Genomic DNA, 26,473 nt, shown 5'->3' on the forward strand with positions numbered 1-26,473 from the left:
GTTGGAGAACTTACAGCTCATATTCATGGTGTGTGTGTGTGTAGGTGGGCCCAGGTCTCCGAGGAGCTGCAGGAGGTGCACTGGGAGCTTGAGGAGGAGCAGGAGAAGAGGAGGAGAGCTGAGGAGGAGGTCAGCCTGAAAACACACGAGGAGGACAATCTGAAGAACAGACTCTGCACCTTACTGGAGGAGAGAGAGAAAGATATGGAGAAACTCAACTCCTCTCCTCTCCTAGAAAAGGAGGGAGGTACCCTCCTCCCCAGCCAGGAGCGAGTGGTGGAACAGCTAAAAGAGGAGAAATCTCTCCTCCTCTCTCGTCTAAAACAGCAGGAAGAGCTGCTCTCCTCTGTCCGGTTGGAGAAAGGAAGCAACAAGGAGAAAGAGGGGGAGCTGAGGGAGGTGGAGGAGGAGAAGAGTGTCCTCCTCTCCAGGTTGAGGCAGCAGGAGCAGCTGGTCTCCTCTCTGCAGGAGGTGAAACAGGCAGGAGACTCTGTCTCCTCTGAAGTCCATGCTCTGTTTGGACGACAGCTACAGTCACTACAGGTAGCTAGGAGCGTTCTTCTTCCTCCCTCACTACTTCTCCCTCTTTTTCACTTTTTCCTCTCTTCCCTCCCTCTCATTCTTTTGTTTCTCCTTTTTCTCACTTGCTCAATTCACTATCTTCCACTAGCTAATCCTGGTGTTTTTCTCTCGCTCTCTCTCGCTTCCTCCCCTCTTCCCTCCCTCTCATTCTTTTGTTTCTCATTTTTCTCTCTATCTATATGTATAACATTTGTTTGATTGGGTCCAAGCTAATAACCTCTCCTCTCCAGACCCATCGTGACCAGCTTCTAGCCCTGCTGGAAGAAACTAAATCCAGGCACAAAACCACCACTGCCCTCCTCGGTCAGAAAACCCTGGAGCTCGACACCGCTCAGAAAGAGATGGACAGAGTCCAAAAGGAGGCGGCGACAGCGAGGCAGGAGGCGGAGGAGAGGGAGAGGAGGATAGAGCAGACAGAGAGGGAGAAAACAGAGGTAGAGTCTGAGTTGCTGTGTCTGAGACAGAACCTGTGTAACCTGGAGGAGCTGCAGGGCCAGGGAGCGAGAGAGAGGGAGGAGGGCAGAAGGAGAGAGGAGGAGATGGACAGAACCATGCGGAGGATGGAGAAGGTGATGGCGGAGGAGCTGGAGGAGTTCCAGAGACGGCTCCGAGCCAAGGAGGAAGAGGTAAGAAGGAGGATGGTTGTGATGAGGAGGAGGATGGTGATGATTAGACTATGTATTTGGACCTGTTCAGGAAGTACTGAACAGACATGATATGACATCTCTTTTTTAGGTGGAGGAGGACCGGGAGAAGTGGGAGGAGGAGAGGCAGGAGAAGGACGAGGAGGTGCAGGGGGTGAGACGCCTGCTGGAGGAGCAGCGGAGGGAGAGGGAGCAGGAGGTGAAAGCGCTCCTGGAGCAGCAGATGCGGTCTGTGGAGGAGGCCACAGAGAGACTGAGGAGATCTCACAGTGAGGACGTGCAGGAGCTGCAGGAGAAACACCAGGAGGAGATGTCTGAGCTGAGCAGCCGTCTGGAGAGAGAGCTGTGTGAGCAGAGGCACAGTCTGGAGGAGGAGCAGAAGAGACAGATCAGCCTTATCAAACAGGTACACACACACACCACAACCTCAACCTATACGCAGCACATACCTGTGTGCTGCTTGTCATCCACCCTCTCTCTCTCTCTCTCTCTCTTGTTCTGTCTCCAGGTGAACGAGAGAGAACACCAGAGGATGCTGTTGGAGATGATGTCACAGCAGAGGGAGGAGCTTAGCCGTTTGAAGGCTGAGCTATCAGGGGAACAGAGGGAGAGCATGGAGGCAGCCCACCAAGCAGAACTACTGCAGATACAGGTACACACACAACTAGACACAGGCACACACACACACACCACCAACCCTATCAGGTTTTCCGTTAAGCATTTTTTATTAAACTGGCGCCGGCCAGTTGTCCCAAAAAATAAATAATAATCCCATTGCAAAATATGTATGTAAATACATTTGACCGGTCATGCTTATCGGTCTACAGGTTAATTTGCATAATTTAGTAGAATTCAGTTAGCGCGTGTGTGTTTTCGTTGGTCGTTATGTTTATCACACACGCACAGCATACAGATGCAGAGCCTATATGAGTGGGAAATCTGTCAGTGGCGAGAGCTGCTGCTACAAGTCCTCAAACAGCTCATTCCTTCCTGCTGGAGGGAAACATGCTTTTATAATAACAATTCTAAATGAAATCGTGTTCAACTTTTTGATGTTCACGATTTAAAAAGAGGTACTATTTTTATTTCTCAACTGATAACTGAAGCTCGCTTCCCATTCGCCATTCAAGTACAATGGTAGGTAGGCTTCATCCCATCACACTTTACAATGAGCTGGAGGCAGTATGCATTTGGGAAAAATATAGGTAGTAGTTTAAAACCTGAACGTTTTACTTCATATTATGACTTGACGTGGCTTCAAAATATAATCCCACCATAGAAACGTGGAGGCAATTAGTTTACGAAGACTTCCATTGAAACCAGTAGCCTATATTTTTTTTGTACGTGTTCTATTGTTCTATCACTTTCATTGTCCAGTAGCCAAAGGCACAATCCTAGTCATATTAGCAACCCATGCTAGTTCCTGCATCTTTAGATCTCCCCTCTTTCGACATTTCTAACGGATATTTTCATCTCTGTCACATGAAACTGTTTGCATTTGCGGTGTGATTTTGACAACTTTTCTCCTGCTAATTGTTGCTGCGCTAATAATTTGGTGCATTGCTGCGCTAATAATCTGAATAAATAATAGTTTATTAAAATGTTACGGTAAATGTTCAGATCTGTTGCATTGACCTCATTGCTTTAAAAATAAATAGTCACTTAGGCCTACTGGTTGTATGAATTTGGGATCTATCATCCCACAACTGTCCCAGAGTCTGTTTGGTATAGTCTATTTCTCTCCCACAGAATGACTAGGTGAACAATAGAATATCTTAACTTTTATGGGGAAGATTGACATACGCTAGTGATTTTGCTGTTCGTTACGCGTCTTGTTGGCTGAGGAAAAGTAATTGTGGCAGGTAATCTAACATCTCCAAAGTGAGCATCGGTTTTGGGTAAGGATGCATGTCGTTGCATCCTCAAGTTGCGTGTTCTTTTAAAACTGCAATATGTCACTTTTTGGGAGACCCGACCAAATTCACATAGAAATGTGTTAGAGATCTGTCATTGTCATTGAAAGCAAGTCTAAGAAGTGGTAGAACTGTTTTTATGCGCGGTATTTCTATGCTTCCCATTATGATATTTCACCGTGGTTTAGCTGGTACAATGATTCTCTACACTTTACTTGCTTTGTTATATAAACTGAATTTTAGCAACCAGGAAATGGCGGAGCGATTTCTGCATAGTGCAGATAATAAGCATCTAAATGTGTTTTCTGTCATTCTGATCACCGTGGGTGTACGCCTTAATCAGGTTACTCACCCAATGCATATGGGTCCGGTAAATTTCTCAAATGTCCGTTAAATTAAAATGCTTCCTTCAAATGTCCGGCGTCACATTTTCCTAATGGAAACCCTGCCCTCTACCTACCTCTCTCTTTTATCTATCGCTCTATAGAGCCAACAGGCCCTGGAGCTGGAGGCGCTGCGTCTGAGCCTGACCAACCACCAAACGACCCAGCTAGAGCTCTCCCAGGCCAACCTGCAGCGGGAGCGGGAGGCCTCTCTAAGCGAGCTCCAGGCTTCCCTCAGGGAGAAGTGGGCCCAGGAGAGGGCCGTGCTGCAGGCCAGACAGCAGTTTGAGGTGGAGAGGCTGAGAGCTGAGTGTGAGGAGAGGATCCAGCGAGAGCAGCAGGAGTATCAGAGGAACATGGGTGAGAATGATGGTAGTAGAGTAGGGCCTTCTCACTCAGATGCTCCAATGCATAGCTCTGTTTAACAAAAGGACCTTCATCTGACCTGATTGAGTAAATTGCCATTGGTGACAATGTTTGTCGTGTGTGTAGATGCTCTGAGGCAGGAGTGTGAGAGTCGTGTCTCCCAGGAGAGAGCGTCCATGGAGGAGCAGCAGGCTGCAGAAATAGTGGCCTTGAGGTCCCGTTGGCAGCAGGAGTCAGAGAAGGCCCAGTCAGAGCTCCAGACACAGCTATCAGGGGCTCGGGCATCACTCTCTACCGAGGCAGCCTTCACCCAGACTGGGGCAGATATGTCCGAGGCCCGGGCTAGCCTGGAAGAACTCCAGAGGCTGGAGGGGGAGCTGAGCCAGGCCTGGACTGAGAGGGATGCTGCTGCCCGTGAGTCAACTAATAAGTGTTATTGATGTTGTCCGTATGTTGTAAGGACGTGGTAAGGATGTTATGAATGTGTTATTGCTACTCTCCAGGTGCAGTAGAGGATCTGGTGTCCAGACATCAAGTGGTGCTGCAGGAGAGAGAAGAGCAAACACTGCAGCTACAACAGGAGGTGAACACACACACACTTCTGTTTCTGAGATTTGCTTTATGCTTTGGATGGTGCCTTTCCTAAACTCTCTCTCCTTTCTCTAGGTGTGTTGTCTGCATGGAGAGCAGGTAACTCTGAGACAGACTTGTGACCAGGAGGTCTCTCAGCTCTGGGCTCAGCTAGGCAACATGAGGACCAGCCGCCAGGAACTGGGAGGTGAGCACACACACACACACACACACACACACACACACACACACACACACTGGACCTATGCTAGAACATCATTCGTCAAGTAGTACAAATTGGTTTGATTGGTCAACCAACAGCATTTCAGGTACTTTGTCTTTTTCCATCTCTCTCTTTTTCCCTCGCCTTGCTTTCCAGAGTTGAAGGAGCAGCTGCTAGCTCGTTCGTCGCGGGTGGATGACATCGAGCGTCTGAAGGCGGAGTTTAACGAGCAGAGGCGGGAGATCAATGAGCAGAATGAGGTTGAGCTGGAGAACCTGAGGAGGTACACACACACAGACAGGCGCACACACACACACACCTATGTAGCTGAATGTGCTCTCCTACACACACCTATACAGGTAGGTACATGCACAAGGTATACAAGTGAACACACACCAATGTAAACCCATGCAAGTGAACACACACTTACACCCCATTAATGTGTACCCGGTCAGGTACTTTGAGCAGCGTCTGCGAGTAGCAGAGGAGAGCTACCGGGAGGAGATAGCCCTGCTGCAGCTGAGACTGGTGGAGGGAGCCCTGGAGGACTCTGTACTCAAGACCCAGGATGCTAGGTATGCTAATGCTAGAAGCCTTGCTCGGCTAATCTGCCCACCAGCCGCCAATTACACACAATCTATAAGCCTGGGCCAGTGGTGGGCCATCTTACTGACCGGTGTCGTGTGTGTAGTTTCCTGTCTGAAGGGAGAGGGGAGGAGGAGAGGACCGATATTCTGGCTGAGATCACACTGAAACTGGAGAAACACCAGGAGGCATTTGACCAGCTGCGTATCCAGTTGGAGGAGAGACACACTCAGGAACTGTCTAACCTACAGTCCTCTATGGCCCTGTCCTACAGAGAGGAGCTGCTACAGGTACACACACCAGGGTTTTACCGTTAACCTGTAATAGCTGGTTTTTGCCGCCCCCCAAAATATTGAAAAGCCGATATATAAAATTCACCCCGGCCAATTGTCTGGGAGAAATAAATAAATTCCATAGGCCAAAATGCCGGTATTCATTGATTGAAACATCTGTCGATGTAGCGCCAGAGCTGCTGCTACAGATCATCAAACAGCTCGTTTATTGCTGCTGGAGTGAAACGTGCTTTTATAAACCCAATCATTGCGCAACATTTCTTAATGCAGTTTTGATGGCCACGATTTAAAAATAGCTTGTTATTTCTCATCTGGTAATTGAAGCACGCTTCCCATTCACCATTCAAGTGCCTAGGCAACTAGGCAGGCTTCAGTGCGTCACACACCACTTTGCAATGAACTTGGGGCAGTATGCATTTTGAAAACATACTGTTTGAAACTACATATTATGAGGCATGTCTTACCTTGCTTCAAAGTAGCATAGCCAAAAGCCAACCAAATGTGCAGGCAATTATTTTATAAAAACTTCCATATGCCATTTAAACCAGTAGCCTATTTATCGTATGTTCTATTAGTTTTCAGATCAACTTTCATTGTCCAGTAGCCAAAGGCACAATCCTAGTCATATTAGCAACCCATGCTAGTTGTTGCATCTTTAGATCTCCCCTGTTTCTACATTTCTAACGGATATTTTCATCTCTTGAAATCGCTGGCATGTGAGGTGCCCTTTTGACAAATGTTTTCCGCCAACTGCATTATGGAATGAATATTCGCGCGTAGCCTACTGCCTCATGCGCATTGCTGCTCTTAGAATGTAAAGAAATAATAGTTGATCAACATTTTTAGCTAAACGTTCTGATCTGTGGCATTAGCCTTATTTCTTTCTAACGTTTTTTGGGGGGATGTATCCTAGGCCCACTAGTTGTATGAATTTGGGCTCTATCATCCCACAACTGTCCAAGAGTGTTTGGAGTTGGCTATTTCTTTCTCGCACAGAACAACAAACTTTTCTTCTATGTGAAATAGTAGATTGACGTAGGCTAGTGATTTTGCTGTTCGTTACTCCTGTTGTTGGCTGAGGAAAAATACATGTGGAGAGTGATTCTAACATCTTCAAAGTGTCCATCGGAATTCGTTAAGGACACAAGCCATTGCATCCTCGAGTCTAAATGGGATTTCTGGAATTCAGAGCACTGTGGGTGGACGCCCTAATCAGATTACACACCCAATGCATATTGGTCCGGCAAATGCAATAAATGTCTGGTAAATTAAAATGCTGCCGGTCAAATGTCCGGCGCCACATTTTCCTAGCGGAAACCACACACACACACACACACACAAATAGGAGCAGTCTCACCTATGATCCAGCATGATCAGGCCTAGTCTTTCCTTCACTCTTTCGTTTTCTCTCTAGGTGCGTTCGGACCTGACTGATCGTTACTATGGCGACCTGCAGGAGCTGAAGACTCGCCACGCCCTCGAGATGGAACAACTCCGCGCTAAACTGTCAGACAGCCATGTCAGAGGTATACGGACTCTATTTCTCTCACACACGCACACACAAGCAATTGGAATATTCTTCAACCTATACAAATATTTTCTCTTTCCCTCAATTTATCCTTTTCCTCTAATCTCTTCCACACAGAGCTGACGAGGGTGCGTCTGGAGGCTGCCAGACAGGTGGAGGTAAGAATGATGATAGTGAATGAATTAGATTCTGTAAATCGAAGTGAGTCGAAGTTCTGTTAAGTTTCCAGTGGGAGTAGGTTTGCTAATGTGATGTGAACAGGTGGAGGTGGAGCATAGGATGTGGTGTCACTCTGAGGAGCTGCAGACCAGAACGACCATGATCCAGAACTTGGAGACACGACTGGCTGCCCTGGCAGACACACACAACCTGGAGCTACACTCACACACTATGAAGGTACACACACACACACACACACGGAGAAACACACACTCACAGCAAGTACATACATACATTATTGTGTGAGTATGTGTGACAACGTAATGAGTGTTGCCACATGTTGACCCGGAATGACCGTATGTTGACCCGGATGTTTTTAGCTGAAGCAGAGCTTTGCTGAGGAGCTGGGTGTGAAACTAGCAGAGGAACATAAGGAGGAGAGGGAGCGAGTGATGGAGGAGATGACCCTGAGGAGAGAGGCGGAGGTGCAGAGGCTCAGACAGGCACTCCAAGAGGAGGAGGAGGCACGGGTCTCTGCCCTGAGAGAGGAGCTGGAGAGAGGGATGGCGGAGGAAAGGAGCACTCTGGAGAAAGGGATTGAGGAGGCGAGAGCGGCACTCAGGAGTCTACAAGCCTCACTGGACAACGACCTGAGTAAGTGCATGAAAATGTTTCATGTAGTTCAACCTCCCTTATTTTACTGTCACTTCTGCATGGTCTTTGCCCTTTGTCTCACATGTCTCTCCCCCAGACCCCCAGGCGGTGGCAGTGAGACAGAGACTAGAGGCCCAGTACGAAGCTGAGCTGACCAGGGCCAAGTCCACCATGGCTGCTGAGGTCAAGGAGTTGACTGCTCTGCTTCAGGAGCAGGGAGACCAGAGGCTATGCCAAGCCCAGGACAGGTGAGACGTGGCTGGGGTGAAACACCCAGAGAGACTAGGGAGTCTGGAGGTTAATACAGTGCGTTTCATGTAATACCAGAGATTCTCACTAGCTAGTGAACGTTTGCCCCATAGTAAACAAATGCATTCACAGAGCAAGTTAACTCTCTGTATCTGTCCTTTCATCTTGAAATGAATCTGGCTGACCTGTTCTGCATGTGTGTAGGTTCCAGGAGGAGAGGGGGGAGTTGGAGCAGCGTCTGGCCCAGCAGGGTGAGGTTTCTCTGGGGGAGCTGAGGGAGGAATACATGGCCGCCATGGAACTCCTGAAAACCACGCTACTGACCAACCACACAAAGGACATGGACACACTACGAACCAATCACAAAGCAGAACTGGACACCTTGTTGGCCAATCACAAGGCTGAGCTCAAAGCAATGGCAACGGAGATCGCAACAAAACACGAGGAGCTTGTTGTCTTGGAAACCAGCCTAGAATCAAAACGCAAGTCAGAGCTCGATCGCCTGGAGGCAGTCCTAAAGGAAACCAATCAGGTTCAGCTAGAGGCACAGGAGGCGGAGTTAGAACACCGGCATCAGGAAGAGAGGGAGGAGCTGGAGAAGAGGATGCTGGGTAATATGGACACACTGGAGACCACGTACCTGAGGGAGATTCAGGTGAGAACATACACACACACTGTTTTAAATCTTGTATATCTATATTCTACATTTCACATCTATTTTATCTTAATGTTCTCATATCTCAGACTGTGCGCGATCAGAAGTCTGCGCTTGAGGCGGAGCGTGAAAGGTCAAGGCTTAACCAGGAAGTGGAGAGGGATGGGTTGGCGCAGCAATCCATCAGGGAGGAGCTGAGGAAGGAGCTGGCTCAGCTTCACATGGAGAAGTTTAGCGCCATGGCAACAGAGCTCAGCCACACCCACCAGGTGAGATAACAAAGTGGTCATTTGAAGTCAAGGAAAGATTCAAATTTGCCGCAGTAAAAAAAAATGTATCTGTCTTGTATATTCATTAGACAATTTTGATGTTCTCTTTCTTGCTCGATCTCTCTCTCTCAGAATGAGTTGACAATCCAGAAAGAGGCCTTAGAAGCTAAGTCGTCTGTCCAGAGAGAGGCCTTAGAAGCTCAGTTGTCTGTCCAGAGAGAGGCCTTAGAAGCTGAACACCACACGGCTTTGGAGGCTCTCAGGAAAAAGGTACTCATCCCTCCATCTCTTGGCTGGTCTATCCATTAATCTGAGCGTCCATCCATTCAGGTGTGTTTGATCTGGTTGTGTCTGTCTCCAGGTCTTGGAGTTGGCGCAACAGCACTGCACTGCCTTAGAGGAGCTCACGCGCACCTACACCTCAGAGACACAGCAACTCAACACACAGCACCAGCAGCAGATTCAGGTCTGACTCACTTACACACCATCCCAGAACATCCCATTCCCCTTCTCAGTAGTCTTAATGCTGACTGTGTCTCTAATGGCATATGAAAGCGAAGGGATTACTCTCTCATTGTGCTTTCACACACTATTAGACAAGGGGTCATTGTGTGTGTGTGTGTGTGTAGGAGCTAAAGAGTGCGTCTGTGAGAGAGCTACAGGCGTGTCGCCGGGAGCTGGAGGAGGAGTCGTCACGGCAACGGCTGCACTTCCTGGAAGAGGTTGAGCTTCTGAAGGCCCAAGCAGAGGAGAGACTTGAGCAGAAGACCAGCCAACTGAAGGTGAGAGGAGGAGAGAGAGGGAGGGATGGGAGGGTAAGGAACTTGCTGTCTGATAGGCTAGAGGGAAATATTAATCGTATTGCTTGAAGCCACCAAATCATTTTATAACTATACAAATACCGAGGGGGACTAAGAGGAAGAGATGGTGGGGGAAATGGTGTAAGGTCTTTATCAGCCTTAAACATTGTAATGAACTATACAGGAACATATGTAACAGTGGTGGGTGTCTTTTCGGATACATTTGGGTTGAATGCATTCAGTTGTGTATCTGACTAGTTATCCCCTTTCCTGGTCTTGATGTTACAGTAGTCTGCTATAGTGCTCTTTGTGTCGATCACTGAGAGAAACTGAATTTGGACAGATTACATTATATAATGGGGCTGGATTTTGGAGGTCTGTCTCTCTCTTTCTGTGTGTGTGTGTACACCCCAGCAAGACTAGGGTTAGCCATGCCTGGCCAGTGTCCCATGAGATTTACACAACCATCATAATCCTTTCTTTATATAGGACGGTGTGTGTTTTTCGTATCAGTATTTCTGTGGATGTGTGTTACTGCCACGTGAACAGTGGCTAAATGGGATGGATTTGAGCCTTTGATCCTCTGATGCAGAAGGTTTTATTTTGTACACTTAAAAAAAAAAAATGCATTTGGGTTGAACGAGAGCTAGCAGTCTGTTAGTCAGTCAGTCTGAATCAGCTTGTGAGTTTTTGGTTGTAGGGAGAGCTGTTACCCAATGACCTTGGCGTGAGTTTTAGAACAAGTTCTAGAACAGAAGTGTTGTCTGTCTGGCGGTCTGGCCAGCATTACCAGCATCTCTTTCCTCTGAAGGCGGAGTTTGAGGAGCAGAAGGAGGCGGAGCTAGCAGAACAGAGGCAGAGCTTCAGGTCTGAGCACGAGCAGAAGGAACAAAGCTACACCGATAAGATGAGCCAGCTCACTGCACAACTGCTACAGCTGGACACTGTGGTGTCACAGGTAACCCACACCACACACACCAGAGTAATTGAGCGTGCCCAACATGACTGGAGCGCCGAGCGAGATTCCCAAAGGCTGGAGCCCAATTTCACTCCAGTAGCACTTACTTCAGGAGCTCAGAGCATGCCCGGCCCAGCATGCATTTGGAGTCTACTTGTGTGCAGCTATAGCCCCTTGCTTTAGCTACTGTCTGTTTGCTGAATATTTTCATAAAGAAGGTACAAAATCAAGGTGACTTCCAAAGTTGAGGAGCAGTAGAGACGAGTGTGGTGATGTAACGTTAGTGTCCACAACTAAAGTCATTGTAGAATCTGAGAAAGCATGATGGTATACTTACCACATGCTAAAATAATAAAGTAGGTGGGTAGATATGGAAATGTCATTGTAGCAAGGTATTTATAAACAAAAAATCAGATCTCTTAAACGTTCCATTCATCATACAATCAACCGTAATTGATTCAAGGAGCTTTGTTTTAATTGGGTTATTTTGCCTAAAAACCTTCATGCCTACCTATATAAAAGTAAAAACAAGTCTGCATCCCCAGAGGATATTCTTTGCTGCTGGCCTGCTCTCCAGACACCATCGTATGAGCCTGAAGCCACAGACTGGCCAAACTCGGATTTCTAAAAATGAAGGCACTAATAAGTCATTTTTATTTCATTTGTGTTTAATTCTATGTAAGTCACAGCCTATATGCACAATTTCTAGACCATAATGATTTAATACCCTTTATGTCCCTTACCAGCCTATTGTGTCGCACTAGCAATGTATTTCTTTGTAGGCTATAGCCTTGAAATAATTGAAATAATATAGCCTGAATAATTCATTTCCGTTCCTTCTTAGGGTCCCTGTCTGTCTCCTGACCTATTTACAGTGTTTATATGCTGTTTAATATGACATCTATTTGAAATGATGAGCACTTCTTACATTCACCTTTTCATGTTTATTATAATACTTTTCATTCAAATCATATGGTTTGGTTTCAATACTTCAAAACCAAATGGTAGGTCCATGTAGTCACAAAAATAGATGGGTTTTTAAATAGTGATTTTAATGACGGGAGCAAAAGCATTTTTTTCCCCTGTGAGCACAGAGCGTTTTTTTAGTGGTAGGAAAGGACATGGTGCGCCAGAGCGGTTTTTAGCAGTGGGAAAGGACATGGTGCGCCAGAGCGGTTTTTAGCGGTAGGAAAGGACATGGTGCGCCAGAGTCGTTTTTAGCGGTAGGAAAGGACATGGTGCGCCAGAGTCGTTTTTAGCGGTAGGAAAGGACATGGTGCGCCAGAGTCGTTTTTAGCGGTAGGAAAGGACATGGTGCGCCAGAGCGGTTTTTAGCGGTAGGAAAGGACATGGTGCGCCAGAGCGGTTTTTAGCGGTAGGAAAGGACATGGTGCGCCAGAGTCGTTTTTAGCGGTAGGAAAGGACATGGTGCGCCAGAGTCGTTTTTAGCGGTAGGAAAGGACATGGTGCGCCAGAGTCGTTTTTAGCGGTAGGAAAGGACATGGTGCGCCAGAGCGGTTTTTAGCGGTAGGAAAGGACATGGTGCGCCAGAGTCGTTTTTAGCGGTAGGAAAGGACATGGTGCGCCAGAGTCGTTTTTAGCGGTAGGAAAGGACATGGTGCGCCAGAGTCGTTTTTAGCGGTAGGAAAGGACATGGTGCGCCAGAGTCGTTTTTAGCGGTAGGAAAGGACATGGTGCGCCAGAGTCGTTTTTAGCGGTAGGAAAGGACATGGTGCGCCAGAGCGGTTTTTAGAGGGAGGAAAGGACGTGGAGCGCCAGCATGAGCGACTAGCGGGATTTCCAACCACTCAACCTCCACTCACATACTCTGACACACACACCACACACTGTTAGTAGGAAATGAATTCAGTGGGCAAGACCAGACAAGCCCAACTATCCACAGAGCGAAAAAGGGGGGCACAAAGGGAGAAAGAGTGGAGACAAAGCAGGAAAATGAGAGAGTATTGGAGAGGAGATAGGGATATATATATATAAGAGTAGAGGAGAAAGAGAGGGATGAGGATGATTGTGGTGGGAGACTTGCAGGAGGAGAATAAAAAGAGGAGGATGTTTTTCATCACTCTTAACATCTAGTAACACACACACTCACCGCCCAGTGGCTCTCCTAAAGCGATTATCTTCTTCATTAATCTCAATACTAATCCCGTGTGCGTTCTGTCCGGTATGCACACACTCTGCTGGCTGGATGTAAATCTCTAATCTCTCATCATGCATAATGGCATTTCAGTTACATGCACATTTGTCCATTTGTTTATTCAAAAATGATTTTCATTCATCTATTCATCCATCCATTCCTCACAGTATGTTCATCATGGCAGAGTTCCCATGCTAACCATGACTGACAGTTCTGCTTTCTATCCAACATTATTCACAGAGATAATCCGTTCTATGCTAATGATATTTTAGACCCCCCTAGCCCCAGGGGTGTGGGTGTGTTTGTTTCCATAGTATTTGTTTCCATGGATCAGGTAGTGTGGGGTTTTTGTGCTACAATAACCCCCCCCCCCTTCCTTAATCTTAAGGGATATAGGTGGGGGGAACTGTTGCTAAGGCAACTAGTGTTGGTTGTTAGACAGAGGGAGGGAAGGAGGGAGAAAGAGAGGGAAGAAATTGTAAGAGAACGAGTGAGACTGCGGAAGACATGGAGAGAGGAGCCAAGTAAAAGCTTTGGGAAGGAGAGGTAAAGGGATTGAGAAGGAAGAAATGGGAGGTAAAGGGAGGGAGGGAGTTCAGATTTCGACTCACTCCCACTCAAAGTTGGTGTTGAGGCAGAGACCTGCTGCCTGCCCGGCATGCAGGATTACACCATCTTTTGTGTTTGTGTAGCTCTATGTTTTTGTGTGAGTGCTTCCTGGAGGCTAAACAGGCAAATCTCAAACTAATGGTGACTGAAAATGGAGACTGTCCATTTCTCTTTCTCTGATTGGGCATTACAAGACACATGGTTCTGCTTTTGGTCCTGTTATGTAAAGGGAGTGTGATATTGAATGCAACTGTGGTATCTATGACTGGGAGGACAATTCTTTGATCACATCTAGTGATGACTGGTTTCCTGTCTCTGGTTTCTCTTCTCTCTGGCTCTCAGCTGCACACTGAGGTGTGTGTCTGTCTTTGTCTGTGTCTGTCTGTTTTTGTATCAGTACTGCTGTGCTACGACATTCTCTCTCGCTCTCTCCCTCTAGCTGCGAGCGGAGGTGGGTAGTCTACAGGGGGAGTTGGAGGGGAAGAGGTCAGAGATGGAGACCCTGGATACACTCCTCCAACGGCGAGAACGAGAGAGTCAGGAGGGAGGCAACCTCCTCAACATGCTTACTGAGGACCTACACACTGCCAAGGAGGAGAGGTGAGGCTACCTGGATGAATGTAGGCCTGACAATGATCAGCTAGTGTGTAGGCTTCATAAAAAAAAGCCTTCAAGTTTATTTTTATTTTTATGGAGTGATTTTGTTGGTTTTGTCTCACTTTCACCTCTGACCCCTAGGCAGTCTCTCCTGTCAGCTAATGAGAGGCTGAGGAAGGTTCTGGTTGAAGTGGTTTTGAGCACCATGGCAATGGAGGAGCTAATTGGCCGCCGGGTCAACGCCTGTGTCGGGGTCAAAGGTCATGATCAGGGTGAGAGTCCAGTAGAGGGAACAACCAATCAGGAGACAGGTGGGTGGAATCTAACAACTGGACCTGTGTCTTTGATAGATTTATGACAGGAAGTGAACAAGTACACACTTGGGAAGAAAGGACCGATAACTGTGTGTGTAATACCTGACCAGTCTCCTCTCTTTCCACTAGGTGTCTCTGTATTAGACATGTCGACCGGTGATCTGGATCTCTCTCAACGTGTGTGTGAGAGCCTCCTACTGGCAGAGTCCCAAACAAACTCGGGAGGAGGGGAAGCAGCCCTGGGAGAGGAGGCAGCCCTGGGAGCCTGCAGCCAACTACGCCACTCTGTGGACACACTCCTGGAGCTCCTCACACGCGCTAACACACAGGTAACACACACACACACACACTAGCTTGTCGGCATGCAGAGTCATTGCTTAATTCACAGTGAACGCTTGAGAGGTTAGTGGGGGGTCAACACAACATTCTATGCATTGCATTTGCATGAAGCTCAGCCACTGATCTTTGTGTTCAACTGTCTCTCTGTCGGTCTCTCTCTCGCTCTCTCCTTTTTGGCCTCTCTAGTTGGAGGAGTCTTGTTCTGTCCATCTGTCTCTGGAGGAGAGATTTTCCCAGGGCCGTTCAGACTCCTCCCAGATGCTGCTCCAACACCAGCTCGTATTGGATCAGCTGGACCAGGAAGCGGGGCTAAAGAGCAAGCTCCAGCTGGAGCTCCACAAGGCCGAGGGTCAGTAGAGATACTGTGTGCGTCTCCATGTGTTTTTAGAGTCTTTGTTTGTAAAAACAGTGTGATATTGTGTGTGCATTCATGCATATGTGTGTGTATACTGTTTTTGTGTGTGTAGGTCTGTTGGAGGGCTATGTAGCTGAGAAGGCAACCCTGGAAGAATCTCTACAACAAAAGGAGGCTCAGGAAGAACGGCTTGTTGAGGAGCTAGAGGGCCTCCGGGCGCAGCTGCACCAGAAGGAAGGCCTCACCTCGGAGCTAGAGAACCTCAGGGTGCAGCTGCAGGAGCTCAGCGAGGAGCACAGTCTCCTCCAGCGCCAGAAGATTCATCTCACCGCCGGACTGGGAGAGAGAGAAAAGGGTGAGGGAGGGGATAGATGAGAGAAATTGTGGTTTAAGCTTAACTGGGATTGATTATGTTGCGTATGTTTTGTGTACACGTTAAGTCCTATTCTTAGTTGTCTGCTCTCCCTGTAGGGTCCTGTCAGAGTATAGAGGGGGACACAGGTTTGTCGCTCAGAGTCCTGTTTGTGTGTTTTAAAAACTGCCCCGTCTCATTTCTTAGACAGAGGCCAGTTGGGGATTAGTGTGTGAGTTGATTTCTGCAGTATGGTTTTTAGTGTGGTTGTATTTGTTTGCTATGACTTGTGGTCAAGTTAAAAAATTAAATAAAAATCTGACCAATTCTATTCTTCCCCTTATCTATAGGAAGTGCATGTTTGGAAGGATTGTGTGTGTGTCATTGTGTATTTTGTGAACATTGTGTGTGCATGTCTGTTCCTAACCACCTGTGTTGTTGTGTGTGTGAAGGCCTCCTGGTTGAGGCAGATCGTCTGGGCCAGGAGAGGCTGTGTGTGCAGCGGCAGGCGGAGAAAGACCGCAGCTCACTGTCGCTGCGCCTCAGGGCTCTGGAGACCGAGCTAGAGGAACAGGAGAACCAGGGCCTCACGGCGGAGCAGCAGCACAGGGCTCAATCAGAGGACCTCCAGCAGCGCGTCCAGGCCCTCGAGAAACAGCTCAAACACGACAGGCAGTTTATAGACGTAAGTGTCACGCTGTGGGAAAATGTATGGATGTGTAAAACACACACACTCAAGTTTATCTCTGTGTGTTTCCAGGAGCAGGCAGTGGAGCGGGAGCATGAGAGGGATGATTTCCAACAGGAGATCAGAAATCTGGAGGCTCAGCTCAGACAGCCAGTCAGACACCCTGCTGGGACCAGCAAGGGCCAGCGGGTAAGATACACACACACACACACACGCATCCTTACCTTAGTGTATTGGCATGTGTTAAGTCTTTGTTTAGTCAAGACAATATCTGATGTTGAGTCATTATAGATATTGAATGGACCTGTTGCTGACTGTTTGTGTTTTGTGTTTTATTTCATGGAATGCTCTAGATTGAGGACTTGGTTCTGCAGGTGTGGAAACTCACCAGTGACTCCTATAGCTACACCTCGACTCTTCTGCATGCCCCCACCGTGTGTGTGTGTTGTGATAACACCTGCGTGAATAACTGATACATAATCATTGAAGATACATCTGCCGTTAGAGCGCCGCCGCGTCTCTCTCCTTTTCATCTCTTCACCCCCCTTTTCTCCATCTCGCTCTATCATCCTCCTTTCCCTTCCATCCCTCTGTGCTGTGTGTTGCTGCTCTGTCTCATGGCTTCAGTAGTTGTAGTGGCTGCAGACCCGGAATGGCTTTAGTAAACCCGTCGTACAGCTTAATATGGGAAACCCCATAGTACCCCTGGCAACTGGAGCCCTGACAACCGACATTACCCCCCTGTGTTTCTTTCTCAGGTGGAGAGCCTTCAAGCCCTCATCAGGGACAAGACAGAAGACCACACCTCCCTGCTGGCAGCCAATCAACAGGTCCAGCTCGAGGTTGCTGAGCGCAATGAGGAGATTGACAAGCTGGCTGGGCGAATTAGGGAGCTGGAACAGGCGTTGCTGAGCAGCTCCGAGAGCAGCAAAGCTGTCAGTCAACTGGAGCAGGAGCTGCACAGAGCTCGGCAGAGAGAAGAGGAGCTCACACAGGTAACGCTCTCACTCACTCTCATTCATTCACTCACACACACACACACACTAAATGACTCTCTCTCCCTCCAGGATAAGGAGTCATTGCAGCAGCAGCAGTTGTCAAATCGTCTCCAGATTTCAGCGCTGCAGTCTAAACTGGACGAGACCCGTCACCGTTACCGTGACAACAACGCTAGCACCCCCGACCCCATCCAGCTTCTCCGAGACACGTTGGACACGGCACAGCAAGACCTGCAGGACAAGGAGCAACAGGTGTGTGTTTCCAACCTCAACACCTGCTTTAGTGAAAGGCCTAACAGAGCTTAACTGCTACCTGCTGGCTGGTGTATAGAGATCTTTGGCCAGAAAAGATTAGTTTGCTTGGTTGAATTAATTTGTTAACTTGTGTGTGTTCTAGGTGTGTGTTTTGGTTGGTCAAATGGAGGAGACTCAGAGAGACCTGACCATAAAAGAGGCGGAGTTAAACCACCTCACACTCCAGCTGGAGCTCCTGACCAATCAGAACACGGATACCATCACCCAGCTTCACGACCAAGTCGCTTCTCTCAAAGTGGGTCTGCTACAGTTTTCAGTCATGCTAGTACTTGTTAGTCCTCTCTAACGCCAACAATGATTGTCCTACTGTGTTCTAAATCTGCCCCCTGTGTCTTTCTCTGTTTAGGAGACAGTTTCAGCCCTTACCTTTCGCCTGGAGGAGAGAGAGATAGGAGAGGAGAAAGAGGAGGAGAGTCTCCCATCTGCTCTGTTAGAGGAGAAGAATGACGAGATTGACCACCTGACCCAGGAGATACACAAGCTAGAACTGGAGCTGGAGACAGCCGGGGACATCACGGTACACACACACACCCACCCACCCATGCACACACCTACAAATTCCAGCCACCTTATATAATGAAAAAATCTCTCAGAATTCAAACTACTGTCGACCTCAATGTAGGACACACTACACACACAATGGAACTGTCATGATTTTTGCCTGAACTGGAAGCCATTCTCCCGGTCTCTCTACAGGCCTTCCAGACAGAACTGGAAGACCTCCGCTCCCAGGTGGAGCACCTCCGCTGTGACATCATCAGGGTGCGTCAGGACAAGCAGGAAGAGGAGGAGCGGCTTCATGAGGTCATCAGCACGCTACAGGCGGAGCTAAACACCCTTTGCCCCGCCTACCACGAGGTTAGCGACCTATCACAGGAGGGCGACAGTGTTAACCCTTCGCCTGCTCCCAGCCCGGAACCTGCCAACTACCCCCAACTAGAGAGAGGAGGACCGAGAGGAGGAGAGGGCGACAGTCTTAAGCAGGAGATGCGTCTCCTCCACTCCTCCTCTTCCCGTTCTCTCCGTTCCCGTGTGGAGGCCCTGCAGGGGCAGCTGGAGGTGACGGTGGGAGAGAAGGAGGCGATGGAGAGACTGCTGCTCTCTCAGGAGGAAGAGTACAGAGGACAGGGGGAGGAGATGGGGAGGAGGCTCAGGGAAGAGAGGGAGAGAGGGGATGAGGTAAAGAGAGAATTCAATCTAAAACAGGCTGAGCTTGAAGAGGTGAGAGCCAGGAAAAAAGGGCTGGAGGAGGAGAGGGATGCAGCTGTGGAGGAGAGTGGTCGCTGGCAGGCTCTTGCCCAGGAGACTAACTCCCTGCGAGGGGAGAAAACTCGGCTAGACTCCCTGGTCCTGGAGCTAAAATCAAGGGTTGAAGAGCGGGAGAAAGAGACTGAAGCCCTGCTACAGACCGTGGTGGCTGTCGAGACGGCGAAGGCAGAACTTTCGTCAGAACGCGAGGCCCTGCGGAAGAGGGAGTGCCGACTCCAAGAGGAAATAGAACGCCTCCAGCAGGAAGTGACCTCTCAGAGGGCCTGCCTCCAGGAAGTCAGCCTTCAGCTAGAGGAGAGGCGAGCCAACCAGGAGGAGGCTCAGAAGGAAGTGCTGGTAAGTGGCGGCAGCGTCGGGCCAATCAGATTGACTCAACATGTGGCATCAATTTAACAATTTTTTTTTCTAGCCATGTAGGAGCGGTGATATCTTCAGTAGTATTAGTTATTTGTAGATTTAGTTGGTAGGTTGACGCAGAAAGGATAAGTTGTCTGCTTTGAAAGCCTGCCTTTGATGTTTTCATTCAAACTTGAGCAATCCATTCCATTTAGCCTCTCTAAGCCTAACTTGCAACACTAAGTAACTTTCACTATTTAGGTATTTTGCGGTCTCAGCTCCCTCTACCACAGCTGGCTATGGTTAAAGAGGGAGAGAGTGAACGAGAGAATGAGACTTTGGAGAAAAAGCATCTGCTAAATGGTATATTTATAGAGGTGGAGAGACTAAGAGCGGGCGTAAGAAAGAGAGCGAAACTACGAGATGTTGATGTGTTGGCACCCAACAGAAGATTGTTACTCACAGAGGAAGTGACCTCATCAGAAAGAGGAAGTCAGGAGTGGTCAGGAAACAGTTCCGTGTTGTGAAGTTCTTGCACACTGGCATTTATTTACTTTCTTTCTGAACATGGAGTATAGTTTTCTTGTCATGTGTTCTGGAATGGAGTTTCCAAGCACTATTTTTAACACTCTTGGTGAACAGTTTGCTATAGATTTGTGTTTGGGGAAAATAATTATGGTGTTGAGTAGGGTTACACGCTCAGTGTTATACACTGCATTTTCTGCACATTGTGGGTAGGAAGGGTAAGGGATTTGTGTTGTGAGTTTTGCACATGTTTCCTGTGTTGTCTTTTCTAGGTTTTTAATGCTGTTCTTGAATGAATCAAAGCCCTGGATAACAGATTGCAAGAAAGATTTTGTGCAAAGAAGGCGGATTACATATTTGATGGTGCTGCTGATATTGATAATTCTGATGATGTTGATGGCTGTTCTCTTACAGACGTGTGCTGAGGAGACTCTGGCGAAGGCTGACGCTGCCCTGAGACAGAGGGAGGAGGAGCTACAGAGACTAGGGGCGGAGCATCAAGCCCTGGGGGCAGAGTTAGCAGCTGTGAAGGAGGGTCTTTGCTCCAGCACGGAGAGAGCTGAGAAACTACTGGAGGAGGGACAGGTACGGACAGGCGTGCGTGTGCATTTAAACTGAACGTTTTTTTTTAAAGGACTGTAAATAACACTGTATTCTCTGATTATTTCATTCACCTGTCAATCAGACCAAAGACCGGGCACTGGCTGACCTGGAAACGAATAACCAGCATCTGAAGGTGGAGCTCCGGGGCCTACAGGAAGACCTGGCCGTGCAGGAAGAGGAGCTGGCCTATCAGCAAGGAGAACTGCTGCAGCTCAGACAGACCTGCAACCCGCACAACAGACAGACACACTCATTGAAGGGTGAGTACACATTCAAGCTGCTACACAGACAATGGTGTTTCTCTGAGTGCAGAGCTGTTGGATGACTGTGATCATCTTCCTCCTCCAGACATCACGCCCAGAGGATTCCAGGACGGTGTGTCTTGCAACGGGTCCCTGAGTTCTCCCGAGGTTCTCCGTCGACTGGACTGTTCTGAGGAGAGAACCAGAGAGGATAGGTTCCACCCCTCTGTTCTCCACGGTTCTAGACTGTCTGACCTCAGTGCTTTAAACAGCACAGGCCTGGAGCTCCAGGCTAAAGCCTCCCCCAGAGTAAGGCAAGACCAGCCCTGCCCAGGGACAATCAGCCCAGAGCTGGGTACACACAGCACCCACTCCCCTGGGTCCATCTCTGCCTCGGACAATCTCTCCATGTTGGACTCAATGGACGCTGACAAGGTGGGTGGAAAAAGTGTTGGGAAAGTGTCCACACACACACACCACACACACACATTAAACCTCTCTCACCTGTCAGGTGCATGAGCTGGAAGCCCTGGACCTGACGGCCCCTCCCTCATCTCTTGGCTCCGCCTCTTCTCTGTCCGCAACGGAGTGGGCCAGTGATGGATATGGCAGCAGTAAGTCTGTTTCGGTCATTTTGTTGGTCTTGTCTGTCTGTTCGTGTGTCTAACCTCTCCCTTCTCTTCCTCTCTCTCTCTCTCGGTCTGTCTGTCGTGTAGATGTCAGTTCAGAGCTCGGTGTAAGACTCAAGGTAGAGTTGGAGCAGACAGAGAGACTGGATGCTCAGTTCTTGGAGTACCTGCGTTGTCGAGGCATGAACCCCGCAACCAACACACACACCGACAACACACACACCGACAGTGCCGCCGGGAGTATGAACTACAGCGACGAACTGTTGTCTCCTGAACTACAAGTATGAACACAAAAACATACACACCTTAAATGTTACAAATGAACCCTATACTAAACTATGTGTGTGTTTCCAGGGTCTGTTGAAGAGAGTGTACCAGGAGAGCTGCAGGGTTCTCGCCCTCTCCCAAAGTAAAGCCCCCTCCTACTCTAACCACCTCTCATTGGACCAGACGATCTGTCAGTTAGACTCTAAAGCTCCTCCAATGAGTTGGGAGCAGGAGAAAAGGGCGTTACAGGAAACTGTCGTCGCTCTGAGAGAACTGCTCTGTAGGATGGCACAGAGACCGGTGAGTGTGTGTGTGTGAGATGTGTGCTTAACTTCTGCATGGGTGTGTGTACTGACCCTCCTGTGTGTGTTTTAACAGGAGAACTCGGTGGATGCTGGTTGGAGCAGAGGGCTGCAGTCTGCAGTGAGGGGTGTGTTTGACTGTGAGAGGGCAGGGCTTCGCTCTGAGCTGCAGGCTTTTCTCTCCTCCCACCCTGAGATAGACTCCAGCCACCTCCTCCGTCAGCTGGAAACACTGCTACAGAGACAAGTGTGTGTGTTTGCGTGAACGTTTTTTTGAGCGGTCTCCACTAAGGAAGTCCTGTATACTGAAAGAAAAAAAACTGCATTGTATCTGCTTAGCTTAATTGAAAGGGTTAAAAAAAAAATCTCTCGCTCTCCCTCATCTCTCCAGGAGGAGCAGCAGCGTGTTGTGGGGGAGCGTCTGCTCTCTGCAGACAGACACGCTCTGCAGCTGCAACACTCTCAGGAGGAGGAGTCATCTAAAGGGGAGGTGTTATCCAGGCTGAGGGCGGAACTAGAGGAGAACAGAGAACGACTTAACTCCTCCCACAGCACCCAGCAGGAACTACAAAACGAGATCCGCAATCTCCGGTATACACACACACACGCATATATTATTGTATGCGCACACACACACACATAAATAAATACTGATGTGTGTGTCCTCTCCCAGGCTGTGTATAGAGGACTGTGAGGAGGCTGTAAGGAGGGAGGAGACTAGAGTCCAGGAGCTACAGCAGGAGCTGGACCAGGAGAGAACTCACACACACCTCCGGGAGAAGGAAGAGGAGCAGCAGAGATCAGAGGTCGTGACCCTGAGGGGTCAGCTGGACCAGGAGAGGACGACCTCTAGTAACCTCCGACAGGAACTCCAGATAGAACTCTCCCGCGGCCACCTCCTCCAATCACAGCTTGACACACGTCTAGCCGATGCCCATAAGGAGCTGGAGGAGGAGTGCGCCCGTTCCGCCCGGCAACTCAACACTTTCCAGTCACAGGAAAAGAGTCGGCTGGAACACTTCCTGAAAGAGGCTGAGTCCCGCCTAGCCGACGCCCACATGAAGAAACTGGAGGAGGAACGCGAGCGCTCTGCCCGGTGTCTCGATGACATCACACGCAGACAAGAAGCGGACGTGTCCCGAGACAGGAAGTTCATCTCTGAGCTCCGCTCTCAGCTGGAGCAGGAGAGGAGGCAGGGGGAGGAGCTAGCCACCGTGACAGACGGGCTGAGGGCGGAACTTCTGCAGAACCGGAGGAGAGTAGAGGAGGAAGAGAGGAAGAGGAGAGAGGAGGCACAGAGAGATCAGGATGCTGCAGCCCGCCTCCGAGTTACTATGGAGACACTCAAGGAGCAGAAGCAGGAGGCTAGTCGAGCATTGGAGACGGAGAGAGAGCGTTCTGGTCGCTTAGGGGCGGAGCTCAAAGTGCTGAGGGAGAGGCTTCGATCGGTCAATGACAAGGAGAGGGAGCGGGAGGAACAGAGGGAGAGGGAGAGGAGGAAGGAGAGACAGGAGCAGACGGAGAGAGAGAGGCGACACGAGAGGACCAGCAACAAACTGGTGAGATTTACACACAACATTTTAGCATTGCCTGTCTGACTTGTAATACAACAGTGTCTCAGCCACTTAAATGCCATTTTGTTCTTGTTTACTTTCCTGTTTTCTCTTCCCTCTCTCTCTGCAGTGTGAATTGGAGTTATTGCGGCAGCAGGACCAGCAGAGGATGAGAGATCTCCAGCAGACTCTGGCTGAGCTAGAGAGGGAGGAGAGAGAGATGGCCACAGAGAGACTGTCCAACCGACACCAGTACAACTCCAGCCTACTCCAACCCAAGAATAACACCTCGACTGGGCCAGACCAGACCAGCACAGCCCTATACAACCACCAGGTACCAGAAATGGCTGATCACAGCTAGGCCCATGCATAGCAACATGAAGCACTGTGAGACGAGCTGGACGGCAGTGTTTTAAATGTATTTATGGTGTTTGGGGGGGATTTGCGACAACAATAAATGAGTTTGATAAGGACCATGATAACCAACTTCTCTCTCCCTGCAGTCTTCCTCTTCTTCCTCTGCGCTGGGGGAGAGGTTGTCGAGGGAGAACTCTGACCTGTCGGCCTGCGTGAAGGAGCTGAGTCAGGAGAGGGTTAACCTGAAACACACCCTGTCCTGTCTGGAACGACAACTACGACAGGCAGAGACTGAGAACCGGCCCAGCACTGACCTCAGCAACAGCAAGGTGAGCCACACGCTCAAACTAACAAACTCACTCACGCACACACACTCGACCTCTGGGCTGAAAGTCCCTAATGGATCGTCTGGTGTGAAGTCCCTTGTCTTGACGTCCCTTTAACCCTGTGTTTGTGTCTCTGTCCCTCTAGTTCCAGCGACTGTATCAGCGCTATCTACGGGCTGAGAGCTTTAGGAAGTCTCTTGTCTACCAGAAGCGCTACCTCCTGCTGCTGCTGGGGGGCTTTCAGGACTGTGAACAGGCAACTCTCTGTCTTATCGCCCGGATGGGGGCGCACCCCTCGCCCCCCCACGCCCACACACACTCTCCCCTCTCGCGCTTCAGAGCTGCAGTGCGAGCTGTCATCGCCATCTCACGGTGGGTTGGGTGTTGTGTTGCTCGTGTGGGTGGGTGTTATATAGAGCTATGGGTCATTGTGTTATGCATGTTAACCCTTCCCTGTCCTTCTCCAGACTGAAGTTCCTGACCAGGAAGTGGCAGAGAGCCGTCAGGAGAGGAGTTACAACTACTGTCACTGTCAACGGACACAGTACAGGTGCGTGTGAGAGACATCCAGAGCTATGAAGATAGGATTACCAACGTCACACAGGAAAGGTACATCAACAGTTCAGTGTGTAACCTTTCTATTTCTCTCTCAGCTTCCAGGACTGAGGTTTTGAGGCAGCAGCAGCCACTGGCCAATCACAACTCCTCTCCACCTACTAGAGACAGCAGCCCCACCCATAAGGGTGTGGTCTCACCAATGAAATCACCCTTCAGGCTCCACAACCGGTACTGCTCCTTACATAGAAAACATCCATTAATGTGAGGGGACATCTCTAACGACATACCTTGAGATTTAATTTATTTCCTTTTCTCTCTTCCTCTTCTCTTCTCCCCCCTCTTTCTCTCCCCCGTCTTATGCTCTCCCCTCTCTTATGCTCTCCCCTCTCTTATTCTGTCCACTCTTATTCCCCCTAGAGTATATTCCAACCCGGTGCTGTCAACTGAGCCTGCTTCGTCCAGTGTTCTGTCCCAGGATGCCGAGCGGTCTCTGACAGACTACATCCACCACCTGGAGAACGTACAGCAACGCCTGGGGCCTGCACGTCCAGGTACAAACACACACTGGTTGCACTTACTGGTTGAGCACACACTCACTGAATGAGATGGGGAAGATCAGAGGTGACCGAGAGAAAGAGGGGCTTTAGCTTGGTGATGGCATCGTACCACGGCAAGTCCACTACCCACAATCCCCTGGGTTAGGGGACGGCATTGTTACCATGGACATACTTCCTCTCTGACAAACTGATCAATCAATCTCACAACCTCCAATCCCATCTCCTGACCCAGTTAGCAGGGCTTACTTAGCCCCACCTCCAAGTTCCCCTGAAATGATTGGCTATCAGCAGCCGTGGCTGCAAAAGAACAGGACATGGCTATACCTCAGCTGTCTGTCCCCCATCTACCGGTACGGCCCAGGTGAGGACCTAACTACAAGTACCAGAATACACTGCTTCGTTACTATCTCCCCACATCACCCTCACCGCACTGAACAAACTACAAGTACAAACTACAAGTACCAGGATGTACGTCTCAGGGTAGGGCACAAGCTGGTGTAAGCAGGCACATGTGGGTAGTCACTACATAGCCATTCTAAAATGGACAATGGTCCATTGAATAGTTTTCTTCTTGTACTGGGGGTGTTTTTCCACAGACACCTGGGTGTTCATATGTTTTTGTGTGAGAGAGAGATTGTGTGTTGCCCTTATATCTGTTTCTGACACATTTTCTCTCTCCAGACTCTCCATCTCTCCTCTCCTACCACAAGAAGTCTGACCGCTGAAGGAAGGAATGAAGTAGTGTATGAATGCCTCCTTCCAATCCAACATCCTTATGATCCATCTTTGTGTTCAAATATACAATGGAATGTATTTGTCTAATATCTGATTTAGAAAGTTAGAATTTAAGACATAAAATTCTTTTTTTACGTTTTTTATTTTCTACCGATATTTCTGTCGACCTCCGAGTAACTCCCTAAGAGGTCTTCTCACCCGAATGCATGTGTTTTTGAAAGTATTAGATCGCTATTTTTCTACCTGAGTTTTATACAATTCTGTATCTGATTCTTTATATATGTTCTTGGTTATTAATATTTGTTAAAGTTTCACGTGGATAAATGTGTAAAGTTTCACACTGGAATTCCAAGCTGTAGATCAAAGCTGGTGGACATGTTTTGTCAATGATTTGTTTTTTTATCGATCACCATTTCTACAAAATAAATATTTAAATTGTGTGATTACCTGCCTTGCACATTGGGTGTGTATCTTATTAAGGCAGGGCCAAACATAGGCAGGGTCAGACATGCACAGACTTGCATCAATACTTACAGTATTGTTAGATTATGGGTTGATCAAAAACTGGTGGTGGTACAAACACCCCTACATTTTACGTTGTTAATCATTCATTAACACTGGTGATTAGTTCTGGGGAGCTTTAGACGCACGTGTATTTACC

At 48.6% G+C, this 26,473-nt stretch overlaps 1 protein-coding gene across 4 annotated transcripts in view; it reads left to right on the top strand.

Moving 5' to 3' along the window:
* LOC129840555 (A-kinase anchor protein 9-like) overlaps positions 1-26,258 on the top strand; it is a 35,443-nt gene extending 9,185 nt beyond the window's left edge. For 2 of the 4 annotated variants that reach the window (XM_055908511.1, XM_055908513.1), the window contains 51 exons: positions 45-543; positions 813-1,208; positions 1,318-1,632; positions 1,735-1,878; positions 3,627-3,882; positions 4,015-4,302; positions 4,392-4,471; positions 4,555-4,666; positions 4,838-4,964; positions 5,137-5,256; positions 5,373-5,556; positions 6,974-7,085; positions 7,205-7,245; positions 7,349-7,483; positions 7,627-7,900; positions 7,998-8,148; positions 8,354-8,804; positions 8,894-9,073; positions 9,206-9,343; positions 9,435-9,539; positions 9,703-9,855; positions 10,685-10,831; positions 14,035-14,195; positions 14,334-14,503; positions 14,636-14,835; positions 15,032-15,194; positions 15,313-15,555; positions 16,005-16,237; positions 16,313-16,429; positions 16,594-16,614; positions 16,999-17,235; positions 17,308-17,490; positions 17,636-17,788; positions 17,900-18,070; positions 18,250-19,158; positions 20,098-20,268; positions 20,369-20,546; positions 20,635-20,963; positions 21,040-21,142; positions 21,245-21,438; positions 21,512-21,724; positions 21,803-21,973; positions 22,118-22,317; positions 22,400-23,285; positions 23,410-23,613; positions 23,783-23,965; positions 24,108-24,334; positions 24,430-24,512; positions 24,616-24,748; positions 24,938-25,071; positions 25,759-26,258. In XM_055908511.1, the coding sequence (XP_055764486.1) occupies positions 45-543; positions 813-1,208; positions 1,318-1,632; positions 1,735-1,878; positions 3,627-3,882; positions 4,015-4,302; positions 4,392-4,471; positions 4,555-4,666; positions 4,838-4,964; positions 5,137-5,256; positions 5,373-5,556; positions 6,974-7,085; positions 7,205-7,245; positions 7,349-7,483; positions 7,627-7,900; positions 7,998-8,148; positions 8,354-8,804; positions 8,894-9,073; positions 9,206-9,343; positions 9,435-9,539; positions 9,703-9,855; positions 10,685-10,831; positions 14,035-14,195; positions 14,334-14,503; positions 14,636-14,835; positions 15,032-15,194; positions 15,313-15,555; positions 16,005-16,237; positions 16,313-16,429; positions 16,594-16,614; positions 16,999-17,235; positions 17,308-17,490; positions 17,636-17,788; positions 17,900-18,070; positions 18,250-19,158; positions 20,098-20,268; positions 20,369-20,546; positions 20,635-20,963; positions 21,040-21,142; positions 21,245-21,438; positions 21,512-21,724; positions 21,803-21,973; positions 22,118-22,317; positions 22,400-23,285; positions 23,410-23,613; positions 23,783-23,965; positions 24,108-24,334; positions 24,430-24,512; positions 24,616-24,748; positions 24,938-25,071; positions 25,759-25,802 (10,822 nt within the window). In that variant the 3' untranslated portion in view covers positions 25,803-26,258. Of the gene's footprint in view, positions 1-44; positions 544-812; positions 1,209-1,317; positions 1,633-1,734; positions 1,879-3,626; positions 3,883-4,014; positions 4,303-4,391; positions 4,472-4,554; positions 4,667-4,837; positions 4,965-5,136; positions 5,257-5,372; positions 5,557-6,973; positions 7,086-7,204; positions 7,246-7,348; positions 7,484-7,626; positions 7,901-7,997; positions 8,149-8,353; positions 8,805-8,893; positions 9,074-9,205; positions 9,344-9,434; positions 9,540-9,702; positions 9,856-10,684; positions 10,832-14,034; positions 14,196-14,333; positions 14,504-14,635; positions 14,836-15,031; positions 15,195-15,312; positions 15,556-16,004; positions 16,238-16,312; positions 16,430-16,593; positions 16,615-16,998; positions 17,236-17,307; positions 17,491-17,635; positions 17,789-17,899; positions 18,071-18,249; positions 19,159-20,097; positions 20,269-20,368; positions 20,547-20,634; positions 20,964-21,039; positions 21,143-21,244; positions 21,439-21,511; positions 21,725-21,802; positions 21,976-22,117; positions 22,318-22,399; positions 23,286-23,409; positions 23,614-23,782; positions 23,966-24,107; positions 24,335-24,429; positions 24,513-24,615; positions 24,749-24,937; positions 25,072-25,758 lie in introns of those variants that run through there. The other 2 variants (XM_055908512.1, XM_055908514.1) reach the window with 2 other exon arrangements.
* Positions 26,259-26,473: the final 215 nt, after the last annotated feature.

The sequence above is a fragment of the Salvelinus fontinalis genome, chromosome 41 (assembly GCF_029448725.1).
Source record: "Salvelinus fontinalis isolate EN_2023a chromosome 41, ASM2944872v1, whole genome shotgun sequence".
NCBI classification, from domain to species: Eukaryota; Metazoa; Chordata; class Actinopteri; order Salmoniformes; family Salmonidae; genus Salvelinus; species Salvelinus fontinalis.